The sequence below is a fragment of the Sitodiplosis mosellana genome, unplaced genomic scaffold (assembly GCF_009176505.1).
Source record: "Sitodiplosis mosellana isolate CC-2019 unplaced genomic scaffold, AAFC_SMos_1.0 Smas_scaffold_6226, whole genome shotgun sequence".
In the NCBI taxonomy this organism is placed as follows: domain Eukaryota; kingdom Metazoa; phylum Arthropoda; class Insecta; order Diptera; family Cecidomyiidae; genus Sitodiplosis; species Sitodiplosis mosellana.
In genome coordinates this window covers 22,121,452-22,136,588 of record NW_022601467.1, presented here as the reverse complement: position 1 = coordinate 22,136,588, position 15,137 = coordinate 22,121,452, and the positions used below count along the sequence as shown (strand labels likewise).

The 15,137-nt window shown below is 36.7% G+C and overlaps 3 protein-coding genes across 6 annotated transcripts; 2 read left to right on the top strand and 1 right to left on the bottom strand.

Moving 5' to 3' along the window:
- Nucleotides 1-74: 74 nt before the first annotated feature.
- Nucleotides 75-7,244, bottom strand: LOC129578361 (bifunctional heparan sulfate N-deacetylase/N-sulfotransferase). Of its 4 annotated transcripts, XM_055466774.1 has the most exons (8): nt 6,677-6,795; nt 6,498-6,592; nt 5,297-5,479; nt 3,714-4,881; nt 3,356-3,562; nt 1,409-3,257; nt 903-1,255; nt 75-825 (listed from the first exon to the last, which is right to left on the bottom strand). In XM_055466774.1, exons 4-8 carry the CDS (start codon nt 3,962-3,964, stop codon nt 723-725), a joined length of 2,763 nt encoding a protein of 920 aa, XP_055322749.1. In that variant the 5' UTR covers nt 3,965-4,881; nt 5,297-5,479; nt 6,498-6,592; nt 6,677-6,795; the 3' UTR covers nt 75-722. The 4 variants fall into 4 exon arrangements, with proteins under 4 accessions (XP_055322749.1, XP_055322750.1, XP_055322746.1 ...); XM_055466775.1 differs by lacking the exon at nt 5,297-5,479 and having other exon boundaries at nt 6,795-7,244; XM_055466771.1 differs by lacking the exon at nt 5,297-5,479 and having other exon boundaries at nt 6,677-6,893.
- On the top strand, nt 6,945-10,442 carry LOC129578362 (uncharacterized). The gene is made up of 8 exons (XM_055466776.1): nt 6,945-7,706; nt 7,810-7,959; nt 8,046-8,214; nt 8,282-8,475; nt 8,601-8,701; nt 8,769-8,946; nt 9,119-9,248; nt 9,377-10,442. The coding sequence occupies exons 1-8, from the start codon at nt 7,356-7,358 to the stop codon at nt 10,105-10,107; spliced, it is 2,004 nt and encodes a 667-aa protein (XP_055322751.1). The 5' UTR covers nt 6,945-7,355; the 3' UTR covers nt 10,108-10,442.
- Nucleotides 10,443-11,045: 603 nt separating this feature from the next.
- On the top strand, nt 11,046-12,654 carry LOC129578356 (uncharacterized). Its single transcript, XM_055466767.1, has 4 exons — nt 11,046-11,381; nt 11,499-11,758; nt 11,965-12,216; nt 12,384-12,654. Exons 1-4 carry the CDS (start codon nt 11,358-11,360, stop codon nt 12,499-12,501), a joined length of 654 nt encoding a protein of 217 aa, XP_055322742.1. The 5' UTR covers nt 11,046-11,357; the 3' UTR covers nt 12,502-12,654.
- The last annotated feature ends 2,483 nt before the right edge of the window (nt 12,655-15,137 follow it).

Here is a 15,137-nt window from a genome sequence, read left to right as displayed (position 1 = left end):
GTACTTACCATAAAACGAACGAAATATTCTGCGCAAAATAGCGAACAAGACCAAAAACAAAAAGAAGAACGAAATAGGTTCACTTGACTATATATTTTTTTCATCTTTTTATTCGTTGAAATCAACAACAATTCGTCGTACTTGAGTAAATTAACGGTAAAATTTAAATGTTTGGGCCTTGAATGAATCAATTTTTCGTTTTCTTTGTATATTGAGTTCGAGAGTACTTCGAATGCCCAAATGCATCGACGTTCGCAAACTCAGTGCGAACCATAATTTTATGACTAATTTGTAAATCACTCTTTACAAATATAATTTTCTGTATTTACAAGTTTGGTTGGATTTTCTTTTAAATTAATTAATTTTTGACAATTGTTTGAAATTTTGTTTGCTAATCGTTCGAAATGGGCTTGAAATTTGGAAATACATTGACATACGTTGTTTTTTTTTTGTTAAATTTCTGCTTTGTACTCCAACATGTCACACACCATTAACATCAATCGACAAAATTTGTAATAATATAATATTGTTATGTTCATCACTTGTGTACAATAAAGACTTTCCCCATTAATTCCATTTCGTTTTCTTAGCTGCCTTTTTCTTTCTTAATTAATGAGAATTGGTTAGTGCTCTCGGCAAACGCTGACCAGCACCATAAAAACACATTTACAATTTTTTTTCTTCTGTTCTTTGTTTAATTAATATTCACAATAATTTCACTGCTACGGTTTGTTGCTCAAATCGCTTTTCAACCACTGTGGAATTGGCCTTGATCCCAATTTCTTCAATAATTTCACCAATGCTATGTTGTGGTTTAAATAATATCTGCAAAATGGACAAGTGCTCATTTAGTTTTATTCAATTTCGATTTGACTTTTTCCAATTTGATGTTTATCCATTACCTTTGAAGCAATTTGAAACTACGCTCTTCCATCGGTGGATATTGTTTGCCTTTGGATTTTCCCAGACATTTTGTATGGTTACCATCAACGATTTGACAGAAGAAGCCCTTTTTTACATCAAATCGAAGTAAATTCGAGTAATCAACGATGGGAGACACCTTGAGGAATCGCTGCACATCGGTCATCACATCAATTGGATTTAGTTTTAGCATTTCACCATCAATTATGTGAATTTGCTGGGCTGGATAGTATGTGAGCCATTTTTCGATATGCTGCGCATATTTGCCCGGATTCAAACACCGATTTCGAAGATCTTTCAATGATTTTGGCGCTGTATCACTAGCCGTTATTATCTGCAAATGCACAAAGCGTTTTATTTTAGCATTTTCTCAGGAAGAATAAAGTCCATAAGACTACACAATTTTTTACACAAATAAAACGAAAATCAGACAAAAAAAAATAAAAAAAATAATAATTGGGATTCGATAGGAATCAAATCTTCGTACCTGATAAAAACTATAATTATTCGCTATTAAGTCTCCATGCGCTCTTGTATGCTGATACCAGGAGTAAGCGCGTTTCGCCGGCGATATCAGAATCGAGATGATTTTTGCGTGCGGCAACATCGTATGAACACGTTTCGGCACGAGATCGCCGTCAAAATAATTGGCGGATTTCTCGAACATCATTTTATCGCTGGCATTGCTGGGCGTCGGAAAGAAGTTCATGTACCAATCGAGACCGCGATAATAATTGTTTTTGTTGAAGAATTGAATCTCTTCGAATGTGTCGGCGTTGGGTAAATTGCTTACAATATTCGGGTGCATATTTAAAAATGTGTATAGTGCCGTTGTCCCAGTCTTTTGAGGTCCTATCACTAAAAATTTTGGTAGCGATTCGCATCCCTTATTCTTTGACCATATCTTGATATGTCTTGGATCATCACACGGATTTCCCCACACCGGATCGATTTCATCTGGATGCAATTTAAAATACGTTTCGGCCAACTGTAGCGGTGGTGCTGAGCTCAATTTAATGTTTGTCCAACATTTTAGGAATTTGATCACCGATTCAAATGTGTACAGGGCCAGGCGATCGCTACCATAGTTTGACATGTGTGTCATGAAAATGTTGATGGGATTGAAGACAATTGTTTGGAATAGTTCGCCACCTTGAATGGATTCGTCGAGTTTGTCTCGACCACCAGGGTATCGATCAATGTGCATGGTATGTGTGAATAGGCCGCATGTTTGACGCGGCAACACCATTATATTGCGATGGATAAAACCACGTCGCAATCGTGCTGGCCGCAAATGTGGATACTCCTCGGTCGATGTCACTTTTATGTTCCACACCTTTTTCCACGCAACATAGAGCAAATCGTGTGCTGGATAAACGCCCGAGTGATGTGGCGACACGGAATATCCCGAATTGGTTGGTATTCCTTTGGACCGTGCAAATTCTTTGTTTAGCTGCATTTCCGATATCAATGTGGTTAAATTGTCATACAAATGCGGCTGCTGGTGGTTCCACATGTGTGAAAACCAATTGAAATGCTGAACATTACGGAGTAGCATATCGTCGCCCAAATTCTCATCACGATTGCCATGATGGAAATATTTTCCCGAAAATCCTAAATTAAATTTAAAACCCGGAACAATGCTTTCGATGCGCTGTTGCGTGGCAATCAATGCCTGTACATCGTCCGGTTGTAATCGTGTACCCTTCTCACCGACAAATATATCATCAATATCAACCAAAATCATGCGATTCAAACTTAAGCTCAGCTGCCCATGGCTCAAAAACGATAAACTGTCGAGGAATAGCAAGCGATGCAACCAGAATTTCAAGCCATTGCCAAATAAAACCCGTTGAATATTATCAAAATGGCCATGATCTTGAACAACAGTTGGCAACGGTGGTTGCACTTGTTCATCGTTCGTGGGATAGTCTAGAATGTTTTTTTGTGCCCATTCCAATGGTTCGTACGTCGAATGATTGTGTTGGAAAACGGCCCAATCGGAACCAGGCAATGGACCCCATGCCGTGTCACCAGCACGCGTTAACCGCAGTATTGGTGATGCTGGATTCAAACTGGCATCACGTAATCGTAAATTCGTATGAACATATAATGGGAAATTGCGCAGTTGTGCGCCGACCAATGTCTCTTCGCTCGACACAACAAAACCAATAATTCCCACGGAATATTCACGACAATATTTATCGATCAGTTCTCGATTCCAGTTATCCATGTGCAGGTATTTATCCAAATTTTCAAACACGATGACCGCATAACGACCTTTATCCGAATTCGTTAACACTGGTAAATTTTTGCCCGCCACTTCAATCTTATATCTAAATCGAAAATGGAATTGTAAAGAAATAATAGGCGAGATGAGAATTTTTTCGACCCTAGCTACAATATATCAAATAAGTAGAAGAAATAAATTTACTTTATCCGATTATAAACAAGTAACTCGGCAATGTCTCGGCCGAGGCGCGAATAAGTGGTTTCGACGATGACCAGCACTTTTGGATCGATTCGTAATCTGGCATCAGATCGATGGTCTGGCTCTTTGGACGCTTCGATATCATCGGTTTTCCCGTTGTTCATGCTACACCTCACCAGTGGCGACGGTCGAGTATCATGGTGCATTAGGCTGTAAATAGAAAATCAAAATAAAAATCCATTTAAATTCAATTCCAATGAAATTTCAATGATTTACAAATTGAATGTGGGTAGAAAAAAAAACATAAAACAATAATCCGAACGAATGTCGAAATCAGATGCAAGTGATTTTCTTTATTTACCCAATAAACGGGGAATTATCCACGTAGTGTGTGTAGTAAATGATGGTGCCAAGTGTGAGTAGAATCAGAGCGCTCACACAGTGTTTGGCGTTAACATTCTTGATGATTTGAAAGCACCATGTTTTCAGAGCATTCCTCAGTTTCACGGCATATCCAATTGTATGATGTTGATGGTGCCAAGCGATGCGTACATAACCAGTTTCTGTGCTGCCATTGTCAAGCTGCATTTTCGTTTTTTTCGCTGCGTTCATTATTGATACTTATTCTCTGCGCTCTTTTTCTTTTCTATACGTTTTTATTTTGTTTATCTTCCGCGCTTCTCTCGGGATGCCGCTAACAATCTTCTATTCTTTGCCTCTTTCTGTGGCTGTTGTTGCTGTTGTTTTGTACTGATATTAGATAGTACTTGACTATGATATGGCACTTTTAATGTTGCACTTACTGTTTATTACATTAAAATTTCACAACTAATTCCTTTGACTAATTAATTAATTAATTAATGGGGATTTCTAAGCATTGATTTAAAGTTCATTTGAATTTTGTGCTGCAGACGTGTTTTGCTTTCTAATTAAACTGATGCTATTCTCTTGTTCGTTAATTTCAATTTCATCGATTATTTATTGTCATTTGCATCTATCACTTGGTTGTAGGCATGAACATTCAAAAAAATTTTTTTTGTATTGTTGTTGTGGTTTTAATTGTCAAATAATGTTCGAATTTTAGATTGGTTTTATTTTTTTTTTCCTTTTAACTTTATCAATATTTTAATTTAAACTCTTCTCTTTCGGTTCAATGAATTTTTTTCATTCGAGTTTGATAACACTTTGTTCTCCACTTAATATGCTTCCAATTTTTACACTTTTCCACAAATTGTGTGCCCATTTTGTATGTCGCGTATAATATACAACACGGAGTAGAGCGGATCCACAAACGGAGTGATTAGATGAGATGCTAAAATAGCGACCGAACCTTTTTGTGGCATTGCAAATCAATTTACGTTTAAGTCTCTACATCGATTGCCACACGAAATTAAATGCGATAAAATGACATCAAAGGTTTTATCGCTGCACAGTTGATAGTCATAGCAGCGAGCACGAGTGTAGTGTTTTTTTTAACACAACGGGCTTATTGTATTATGAGGTCAATTACTGGAACAACTTGCGGTGATCTGAAAATATATAACAAAAAAAAAAAGAAATACGTATATATGCAAATGCTGTTCAACAAAAAATGTACGAACTACAATTTTAATTAAGCATCACACAGACTATAAGAGCTCTGGCTCTAATTGAACTCCAACCAGTGGAAACTGTGAGTGCAAAGTAACACATATATGGAGAGCGCGCGCGGAAGAACCAAAATGCAACCCCAGCTCTTAATGAAATCAACACATAACCGAAAATGGTATGCAACATGAATATCGATTTGTTTCGAAAAGCATCGCAACAAACGGAACAAATAGTAAAATCGACACAAGAAAGACATACTCCACACGAATCATTTCATAAAGCCTTTTCTGTAAGAAAAAAAGAAAGAAGAAACATGTGCGTGGGATGCACGCAAGCGAGTTCATAACATTTTACCTAAAGAACCAAAACCATTGGCACAAAGCAGACAGAAAACTAATAATACTACACAATGAACGCATATATAAGTTTCTGGTCGAAGTTGTGGTGCTTAACTCTGTGGCGTACTTAATGTTGTACACGGTTGATTTGATTCACGTGAGAGCAATAAAACAACACACACGTTCCTGGGTGTCTCTCCTACATACGAAAAGAAAAAAAAACACAAATTCAAAACCAACAGAAGGAGACGACGAAGAAGAGAAAAAAAACATAATTTCCTTCGTTTCACCTTATTTTATCTAATCATTGCATGCCGGAGTGAGCGCGCGCGAGCTACAACACTCTGAATATTTCAATGGAGTTGAGTAATATAAAATCGGTTCGTGAAGAACGATTCTCTCTCTCTCTCTCTCCCTTGGTTGGTTGACCATTTGTATATTGTTATTAAGTGTATTGGATGGAAATTTTGAATGCACATCTGTTTATTGAAATCAATTTATCGTCAATCATATTTCAATATACCAGAAATTAATTGAGTATTCGGTTTGACGCACATCAAACGGGTCATATCACTTAGATAAAATGACCGAAATTGTTTGGCACTCAGTGAAATGGGATTGCATTGCGAACATATGCGATATAATGCAAGCAATGAATACAAAACCGTATGTACCAAGCCAACATAGTAATCAATTGCATGTAAACAACATCACACACGGGCATTGCATTTCAACATAGTTTACGTGTACGCGACCAGTAGTAGTAAATAGTGTTACACACGCTTACATGCGAGAGTATCGAACCGAGGAAATGAAAATTAGTTTCCTGTTTGGCGATTTTTTCCCTTCATTTTCATCATCATCTGTTCCATAGCCGGTCGCAACCATTTCAAATGATGTAATTTGTAATGATTAATTGAACATGAAATGAACGGGACTGGATGCGATGATAGAATAGAATTTCATGGTTGACAATGGTATTTTGCTTGGAGCAAGGACAAAAAAATGCCTGGAGAAATTCAATCAATGCAAACGCAGAGTATTTATTTCCATTATCCTTTTTTTCATCAGATTCGATTGTTTTTTTCTTTTCATCAATTGTTTATCTCAATTTTATTATTTAAAAAAATCTCATAATTTGGTTGTTGGTAAATAAATGTTTGAGCCAAAATTCATTCAATGCTATTCTAAAGTCCTTTCTTAGTTGCGCTTCTTACCATTATAGATTTTTTTTACTTCGCTACATCTTGATATCAGTATATTCTCTTCACTGCACTTGACTCATCCATGTAAACAACAGTCGAATTTTTTTCTGTTCAAATATAAATCCACAAATTAAATGAAAATCAATGGAATTGATAAGAATGAATAGAAAAAAACACTTTTTTTGGTTTACTTTGATAGCAGTTTCACTTTGAATACACTTCTATGATACACAAAAATGCACAACTAAAAAAAATTCTATGTTCAGTATATTGTTGTCAACCCACTACAATGTCATTCTGTGTGTATACCTTATTTCGTTGTGTTGCTCAATTCTCACTTGTTTTTGCCTATTCCTTCATTCAACAACGGCACTGAGCTACTGACAGAGCGAACGACAGAGTTGCTCACATCCAATGTTGCTCAGTCGCTTTGACAGTTCGACCGCATTAGTACAAAACACCATTGGGTTCTAAAAAACAACAACACAAGACGAAACACACACACACAAAAACTCGCACAACATATTGTGACTGTCAAATATTCAAACTGACGGATTGCAATACAATAGCTTTTTGATTTGTAAATCTGCATTTTTTCAAGCATTCATTTTTATCGGCATTCTTTTCAACCTAAGAGTCATTCTATCAATTGGAAAGGGATACACAAGCAATGTAAGCGCTGTGCGCGACAAGTCACTCTGTTGTAGCTCGGACACATTCTAATTCGTTCGACACAGTTAACTGTAACGCAATCAAGACGACTTGTTCGACGAGTCAGCACATTTTTGTACAAACAACATTGGATAGTGTTACGCTAGTTAAGATTATTCTCAATTAAGTTAGACATAGTTAGTTAGCATAGATAGAAAAATGTTGACCCGACGCCAAAAAGCATCAACTCGTGTTGAAAATCACGACACGACGAAGAAACACAAAATTCCACATTCGCCAAATCCAACCAAAAGAAAGACACGACGCCACTACAACGATAACTCGGTCACTACAAACGATAAGGATAAATTGAATTTGGATTCGAAAACCGTACCGAGCCAATCAACACAAAATGGCATCGTTGACACCGCACTCATCGCCTGCCACAGTGCAATCAAACATGTATTGACCATGAAATATGCGAATATTGTTGAACGATTGCATCTCACATTTCCCGCTAAGTGCACACAATCACTAAAGGCTTGTAGTGAACAACATGCACGAAATACGGTAAGTTTTGTTGTTGCACTAGCAACTATCTTTGACAATTGATTGAATGAACGGTGAATTGCTTTTGGTGGAACTAAAAGAAAAAGTTTGAATTTGTTTTCAGAACATTCCAATTTCGGACAACAAAACCGCTTCGCAAACCTTTCTGAAGAACAAACAGCCGCTTATGTTCATTCATTCCATTTCGATGGACGTTGTACAGAACAAATTTCCTGGCCGCAGTGCGTTGCAATCATTATTTGAACTGATTTTGGTAAGCATTCAAAACGATTATTCATTGTTATGATCGATTGAAATCACGAATCAATCTCGTTTTTTACATTTTTTTCCCTATTTCAGTGCATCAATGCTCCATCGAACGGTGAATACGAAGTGCAAAATACCATCGATATGATTGCATTCACAATTGGCAACATCTTTGAAAAATTTCCACCATGCTGGCAAGGCGCAAACACTGAATATCGCAGTTTGATCACAGCAACCAACAAGGATCTGATTCTTGGCTCCAGTACGTACATATATTTTGCATTCGTGTTTGTTTTTTCTTGATGTTTTCACTTAATTACATTCCATAGATGAGCTCTTGAACAACCGAACACTGTTCGACGACATCATACATTGCATTGAAAATGTGATTCAGCCACTCAAAAAGACCATGACACCCCGAAAGTCATACTTGGTACAAGATTCCTTCAACGATTCACTCAACGACTCGTTGCAACTTCTCAACTTTCAGCAATGGGAATCGAAAAATGCACAAAAATACTCGGTAAAACACTGAACCATCTTTTTTTGACGATATTTATGTCAAACTTGACGATATTTTTTGTACATCATTGAATATTTATTGGATGTGATTGATTTGCTTACTTTTCTAACCATTGTTTTTTTAAGTTTGACAATCAAAAGCGTGAAGAGAAAATTGATCGACTGTTTCTTACGCTGGCATTGTTCGTTCAACTTTTCGAAATCGACTTGGCTATGTGGACCATCAAGTAATTTACATGATTTCAACTTATTGTATTCTTGAAAATTTAACTAAAATATCATTTTTTCCCCTAGAAATCTACCAAATCCAAGTGCAAAGATTTCAAACGCACTAAAGAATCCATTGATTTCAACGGTTTTGTGGTCGAAAGATGAATTGACCGATGTGAACTTTGGCATTAAGAATATTTTGAAGTTGTATGTCAACTACATCAGTATTGATTTCCCCCGTGAATACACGCAAGTGCTTGGTGTGAGTAATTTTACGGTTTGATTATGGCAATAAAAAAATTCCAAATAAGTATTTAGTTGGTTTTGGAGTGGTGTAAAAATGAAAAAAATATTTCTTTAGACAATATTTGAACATTCAATCATTATTATTATTCAATCGATAATATCCGTGTTCAACTTTTTATTGACTGCAGCGTTTGGTGAACTTGATCTACAATATTTTCGAATTGCGTGAAGTTCGACCGGGCAAACCAGATACCGACTATCCGCAGCTGGTGCAAAATCAAAGCTATTTCTGTGATTCCTTCGCTAAAATTATTTTCGGTGAGCAGTTGAATTTCAATTCTATCACGTTTAATTCAATGAAATTATGTCATACAGATGTTTTGAATTGGTTTTTGGTTCTATTCAAAACAAACATTTATCAATTTATTTTTCCCATTATTGTTTAGATATTGTTGGTTGTAATGTCGGGTCTTGGCTCAAGATAATCAAGATCGTTGGTCACCCGAGATTGAAATTGTACCTGATCACCGCACTCCTCACGAAAATTGACCACAAAATTGTGACATTGGCTCCGAAAAGTATCTACTTCTCATTGAAACAAATCGAATCGGAATTTGGCGATGATTTCAACGAAGACGTCGGTCAGAACAACAATGTTGTAAAGACAACGGTCAGTGAGACAGCGGACACATCCAGTGCTCCAGTCATGAAGTATCCGTACCTTCAGAAGGTTAGTCGACGTGCTGCAAGTGAACTCACGTGTAAACAACACGCTGAACTGCTTCTAACTGCCCTGAACTCATACATAAGCGTGTTCCACATCAAAGAGTGTCAACAATACTGGAAAAACTTCGATCAGCTGGAAAAGCAACAGATTAAGCAGTTGGGTCGATACAAAGCGGAAGTTGAATCATTCGAAAAGGATCCAGCACAACCGTTTGATCTGAAGGTGCTGGAAAAATTGCAGCAACAATCATTCGATGAACGTGTCAGCAAAATCACAAGCCCAATTTACGGTTCGGATGTGATGACCGAAGAAACCGGCATAACCGAAGTCATCAACATCAAAGTAAATGTCAAGAAATACCGTGACGATTTGAAGTTTTGCGACATGATCGCCACCGAATTGCCGATGTTGCAAACGAAATTCGGCGCAATGTTTCCGCGACTCAATTAACCATTTCACAATTCAAATTAAAATTATTTCGTAATAAATTATGTTAACCACAAGATTTGAGACGAAGAAAGTGGGCTCTTCACTTGGCGTGAATGTACCTAAACTATTGAGGCGAATCGCTAGTTTTTTGTTCGAGGAAGAAGAAAAAACACAACAGTATTTGATGATTTTTCTTTTGTTGTCGTCATCGTCGTACAAATGAATTTTCTTATTGCCATGAATGAGCCATACTTGAATCGTCTCTCACAATTGATTGAGCTTCTATAAGTAAAAATCGATTAAAAGAAAAACAAACATGAATTTGAATAAAAGAATAGTATACATGTATATTGACATTTTGCTGGCCTTTTAACACTTCAATTAAGATCAATTAAAAGAGAAAACATTAGCTATTTACATAAGATTTCAATAGATTGTAACAATTTGCGATGATTTACTATGATCACTCATCAAAATCACTTTGGCGTTGGCTTTGGTTCATGCGTTGTGACCTATATTTGACCATTGTCGGATGGCGTGCTGCTTTGGTCTCGTTTTTTTTTTTCATTTCTTTGCTGTTTTACCGTGATCCATTACAACACGTGGCCAGATCAAGTTCAAGGTAACGTACTTTTTTTCAGCTGTTGTGGAATTGTTCGTATTAAACCTTTGTCTGTGCCCGAAACAATACGATGAAAGTTTCGAAAAAGTAGGAAATACATAAACAAATCCAAATTTCAACAAGTCCAAGAAAAAAAATGTTCATTTTTTCTTCTGACAATGCACGCGTGTCTGCACGCACACAATGGAAGCCGTTAGCTACCAAAAACACCACATATAATGCAAATCGGTTGGGCATGACGTTTCGATTGAACCGACACTTGATTTTTGGTGCGTTGAGGCAATTGCTGGATTTTTCCGCACTGTACACTTACGCATTTCTTTTTGTGGCCGAACCACCGAATGTATGAATAAATGGATGAAATGAAAGAACAATCAATCGCAACACAGTGACAATTGGATGGAAAACATGAAATTCGGTTGCCAATTGCTATTGGGACAATAACAATAGCCGCACACATTGTGGTCGAAAATCAGTCAATCAAATCCAATATGATTTGGGCTATAAATACATTGATCACTACATCACCGAAGAACAGTCATTCCACGGATTTGCGATCGATGAAAACGTAGTTATCATATATATTCCACATGCACATAAAAATCGATCAGGTGTTTTGAATTCAGTGAGCAACACATTACCGCTTTGAATGATGGCGAGACGTGAACTTATTGTAAGAGTGTTCAGTTAATAGTGATTTTAATGCAATTTCGAAGAAAACTTGTGAATTTATTCAAATTGAAAAAAAGAAACGATAAATAAATTAAGTTGTTAAATTGTTATTTTGTAGGTGGTTTGTGTTATATTTCTGACCAGCGTGATAACAAGAATACAGTGCTTTGTGCCCGGGTACTCGTTTGCCAAATTTATGGGACCGGTGAGCGGAGCTGAGCAAAAAGTAATGTATGATGACGGAAAGTATCACAAGGATTACGACTATGTGGCGAAGCCCGACTATCACTTTGAGTATGGTGTTGCGGATCCCAAGTCGAAGGTGCATCAAAGCCGACAAGAGACACGCAACGGTGACACCGTTCACGGGCAATACAGGTGTTGTGCATTTGAATTAAGTACTAATTTTTCTCAAGAGTGGCCACTTCCAGCAGCTGTACATTCCCAATCGGCAGCTCTAGACTTTCGATCACAGGCAAAATGCGGAAGAAAACACTCTGAACAAATGAGAAAATCAAAGAACAAACAAATAATGCGTCGATTCAGAGTCAATTTATCCCATTGAATAATAAACAAATTAATAGTGTTTTAGACCCAGATGGCAAATTTCGAACGGTTAGATATACCGCCGATAAGAAGACCGGTTTTCATGCGGACATCATAACAGACGGTCATACTGTACATCATCCACAAGATCCAGTTAAACCAGTCTATCAAGATCCAGTGCATCCTTATGTACCACATGTCCCGCAAGCGCCTCAAACGCCACAAGTGCCGCAAGAACATGAAGGCTCTGATGATGATGGTGGCGGCGAAGAAGATGAATATGTTGAAGGGTATTTCACATTGGGATGAATGACAATTTTGATCATTTGAATTAGGACACAATTTGTCCATTTCTTTTTCACAATTTTACACTCTTCGAAAAGAACTTCGATTAAAGTTGAAATGAAAAAAAATATCGACTAAAAATCAAATCAATACATTTCTTTCCCAATTCCAGAGACGAACAAGAAGAGGGTGGCTATGATGAGGAGGGCGACGGAGAGGAGGAATATATTGATAGCAGAGGCGAAGGAGGTGAAGGGGGCGACGACGAAGAAGAAGACGAGTACTATTGATAGAGTCGACGCTTCTGAGCATATCCACACAAAAAAACTGAACCAGAAAAGGAGATTATTAAAGATTTAAAGTTAGTTTATTGAAAAAAAAAAAACAGATATTAAACTATTTAAATTGACTGGATTTGGTTGGATGTTGTTTATTTTACTGTGACTGCGTCGTAAATTGTAAAGAAAATTTCCAATTCAAAATTTTACATTGTTTTTTCTCTCGCTAAGATAATAAACAATTAATTACAAATCGGCAGTGTGTTTGCTTTATCCACAATTCAAATTGGGAAAATTCCGTGAAAATTTAAGATCTACCATTTGGTGTTGTCTCAATTCGAATTATTCCAACCAAGAAACAGAAAAAACGAAAAGATATTACAGCTTGTCTGTCAACTCTAAACAGAATGAGTGATTGTGCTGTTGCAATTGTTTTCTTTTCGTAACCATAAATTTCAGAAAACAGTCACTTCGACCGCGCTTGTATAATTTTGAGACTTTGTTCAATTGGAACGGTTGCTGTTGGTTGGCTTGGTTATTTTTTTTTTTTTTTGATGCCGATGAAATAAAACACCGCATGCACTTTTTCAATCAAATTGCTCAAGATAAAAATCTACAGAAAATTAATAAGAGCAACGAAGGTCGTTAAAACGATTGAGTAAGAATCGTCGTAACATAAAGTAATAAATTCGAGAAAATTCAAACGAATGAGAAAAAAAATATGATTGAAATGGAGGCAACCAGTGAACCGAAGAAAAATGAATGCGAATGTTGAAAAATAATTGGATGAGTGGACAATTTCGGGTTGATCGACACAAAGCCGTCAGGCGTTTGACACTCGATTGAATTGTGTTTGAAAATGAAGAGAAAAATCCTTTTTGGTTTTCAAAATTACGAAATTTCGTTTGACTCAAGTGGAAATGCTCGTAATTACGTTGATTGTCAATTCTCATGTGATTTAAATCGATTGGCAGTCATGTGTTTGATGTGAAACCACCATTGCTCTCACTTAAACAAAGCAAACCAAATCACCGTTGTTTGCATACGAAAATAGAAAAAGCGCGACACTTTTGAATACGTTAATCGTTGATTGAAAGAAATTGATCGGATGGTATTAAAGTAGCCGGTCTAGTCGCAATTCACTTTTTTGTTCATTTTGCCATGAATCAGAGAGAGAGAGAGAGAGAGAGAGAGAGAGAGAGAGAGAGAGATAGAGAGAGAGAGAGAGAGAGAGAGAGAATGAGTGATTGGCGTCAATTTATGTGTAATATCGGTACACAACCGTGCAACATATATAACACCATGCAATTAATTGCTTTGATCATCGCGTTCCTTTCGATTGTAAATCTTAAAATGCAACGAACCATTTCTTCGCACTCGCAATCATCATTCGTTTCTTTTTTCTTTACCAAAGTTTGCATTTTAGCCAAGCATCAATCAAAATTGGTAGAAATGTGTTTGATAGAGAAAGACCTTTCTTACCATAATCCGGAGCTCCATAAAAACAAAATCCGTACTCCTTCCGTTAATAACATAAAGATCAAACATGTATTTTGTGTGTGTTTACAATATTTATTTAAACTTTTTTTGCGTATTTTTTTCTTCGTAAAATGATTAATATTGCTTTTACATATTAAAAACAAATTGAAATTGAAGTGTTTGAAAAAACACTTCATTGGTTTTGTTTAAAAAAAAGTATATAGTATGTATATAAAGTATTGGTAACATGCATAGTTAAGCTTGGATTTGCTTTAATACCTATCGATAGTAATTAAAAATTAGTTTTTGTTTGTGTAGCAGATAGGGTCATAGCTTCAGATGAAATGAGACGGAAAAAAAACTGTCGACAACTGGTGACAAAACAAAAATTCAAACATTCTAAGACTGTGTAATCGAGACGATTAAACAATTTGTTTTTTTTTTATTGCTCCTCATGACTATTCTAAGTATCTCATTCGCACTTCGACCAATTGATGTCGACATTTTTTTCTCGATTCGTTCAATTATCCAGTCTGATTGGAAGTTGATTGCATATTTCTTCTTCAAAGTGTTTAACATGAATTCCCAAACATGGAGACTTGAAATAGCATTGTAAACCATGATTTCATACTAATTAAGGGAACAGAAAAAAAGAGACTAAAAGATCATGAGAATATGAGATTAACGAGAAAATTATAATGAAGTGAACTTTATTGCAATGGGACAAAATATCACAAGAAAATCAATTTAAAAGAAATCGAAGCGAAAAAAGTCTGGGCGCATGTTCTGTTGTTGGACAGTAATGCGATAAACACACTAAGATGTGATTTGTGCAAACATGTGTTTCAAGATTGCTGAGCATCTCAGCATTTCGTAAGGCACGGATATATCCGAGCATATCGACGACGCATACAGTGGCGTGCGTTGCTACGCGCAGCCGCAACGACTCGACCGGAATGTGTATGTTGTTGCTGCGTGCAGCCACATCAACTGAACACACTTCGGTAGTCGTTGCGGCTGCACGTAGCAACACCCGCCACTGTATTACATATACAGTATGCGTCGTCGATATGCTCGGATATATCCGTGCCCTACGAAATGCTGAGATGCTCAGCAATCTTAAAACACATGTTTGGATTTGTGTTTCTTTTATTTGTCACATCGAACCA

What these genes read in the sequence shown, in the direction of transcription:
- LOC129578362 (XM_055466776.1), top strand. Translation starts at nt 7,356, where the DNA reads ATGTTGACCCGACGCCAAAAAGCATCAACTCGTGTTGAAAATCACGAC. An exon ending in AAAATGCACAAAAATACTCG is followed by an intron (nt 8,476 to 8,600) that starts GTAAAACACTGA and finishes TGTTTTTTTAAG; the next exon opens with TTTGACAATCAAAAGCGTGA. An exon ending in TTGGCTATGTGGACCATCAA is followed by an intron (nt 8,702 to 8,768) that starts GTAATTTACATG and finishes TTTTTCCCCTAG; the next exon opens with AAATCTACCAAATCCAAGTG.
- LOC129578361 (XM_055466775.1), bottom strand. Translation starts at nt 3,964, where the DNA reads ATGAACGCAGCGAAAAAAACGAAAATGCAGCTTGACAATGGCAGCACA. An exon ending in CTTGTTTATAATCGGATAAA is followed by an intron (nt 3,258 to 3,355) that starts GTAAATTTATTT and finishes TTTTCGATTTAG; the next exon opens with ATATAAGATTGAAGTGGCGG. An exon ending in ATAATTATAGTTTTTATCAG is followed by an intron (nt 1,256 to 1,408) that starts GTACGAAGATTT and finishes GTGCATTTGCAG; the next exon opens with ATAATAACGGCTAGTGATAC.
- LOC129578356 (XM_055466767.1), top strand. Translation starts at nt 11,358, where the DNA reads ATGATGGCGAGACGTGAACTTATT. An exon ending in ACCGTTCACGGGCAATACAG is followed by an intron (nt 11,759 to 11,964) that starts GTGTTGTGCATT and finishes ACAAATTAATAG; the next exon opens with TGTTTTAGACCCAGATGGCA. An exon ending in GAAGATGAATATGTTGAAGG is followed by an intron (nt 12,217 to 12,383) that starts GTATTTCACATT and finishes TCCCAATTCCAG; the next exon opens with AGACGAACAAGAAGAGGGTG.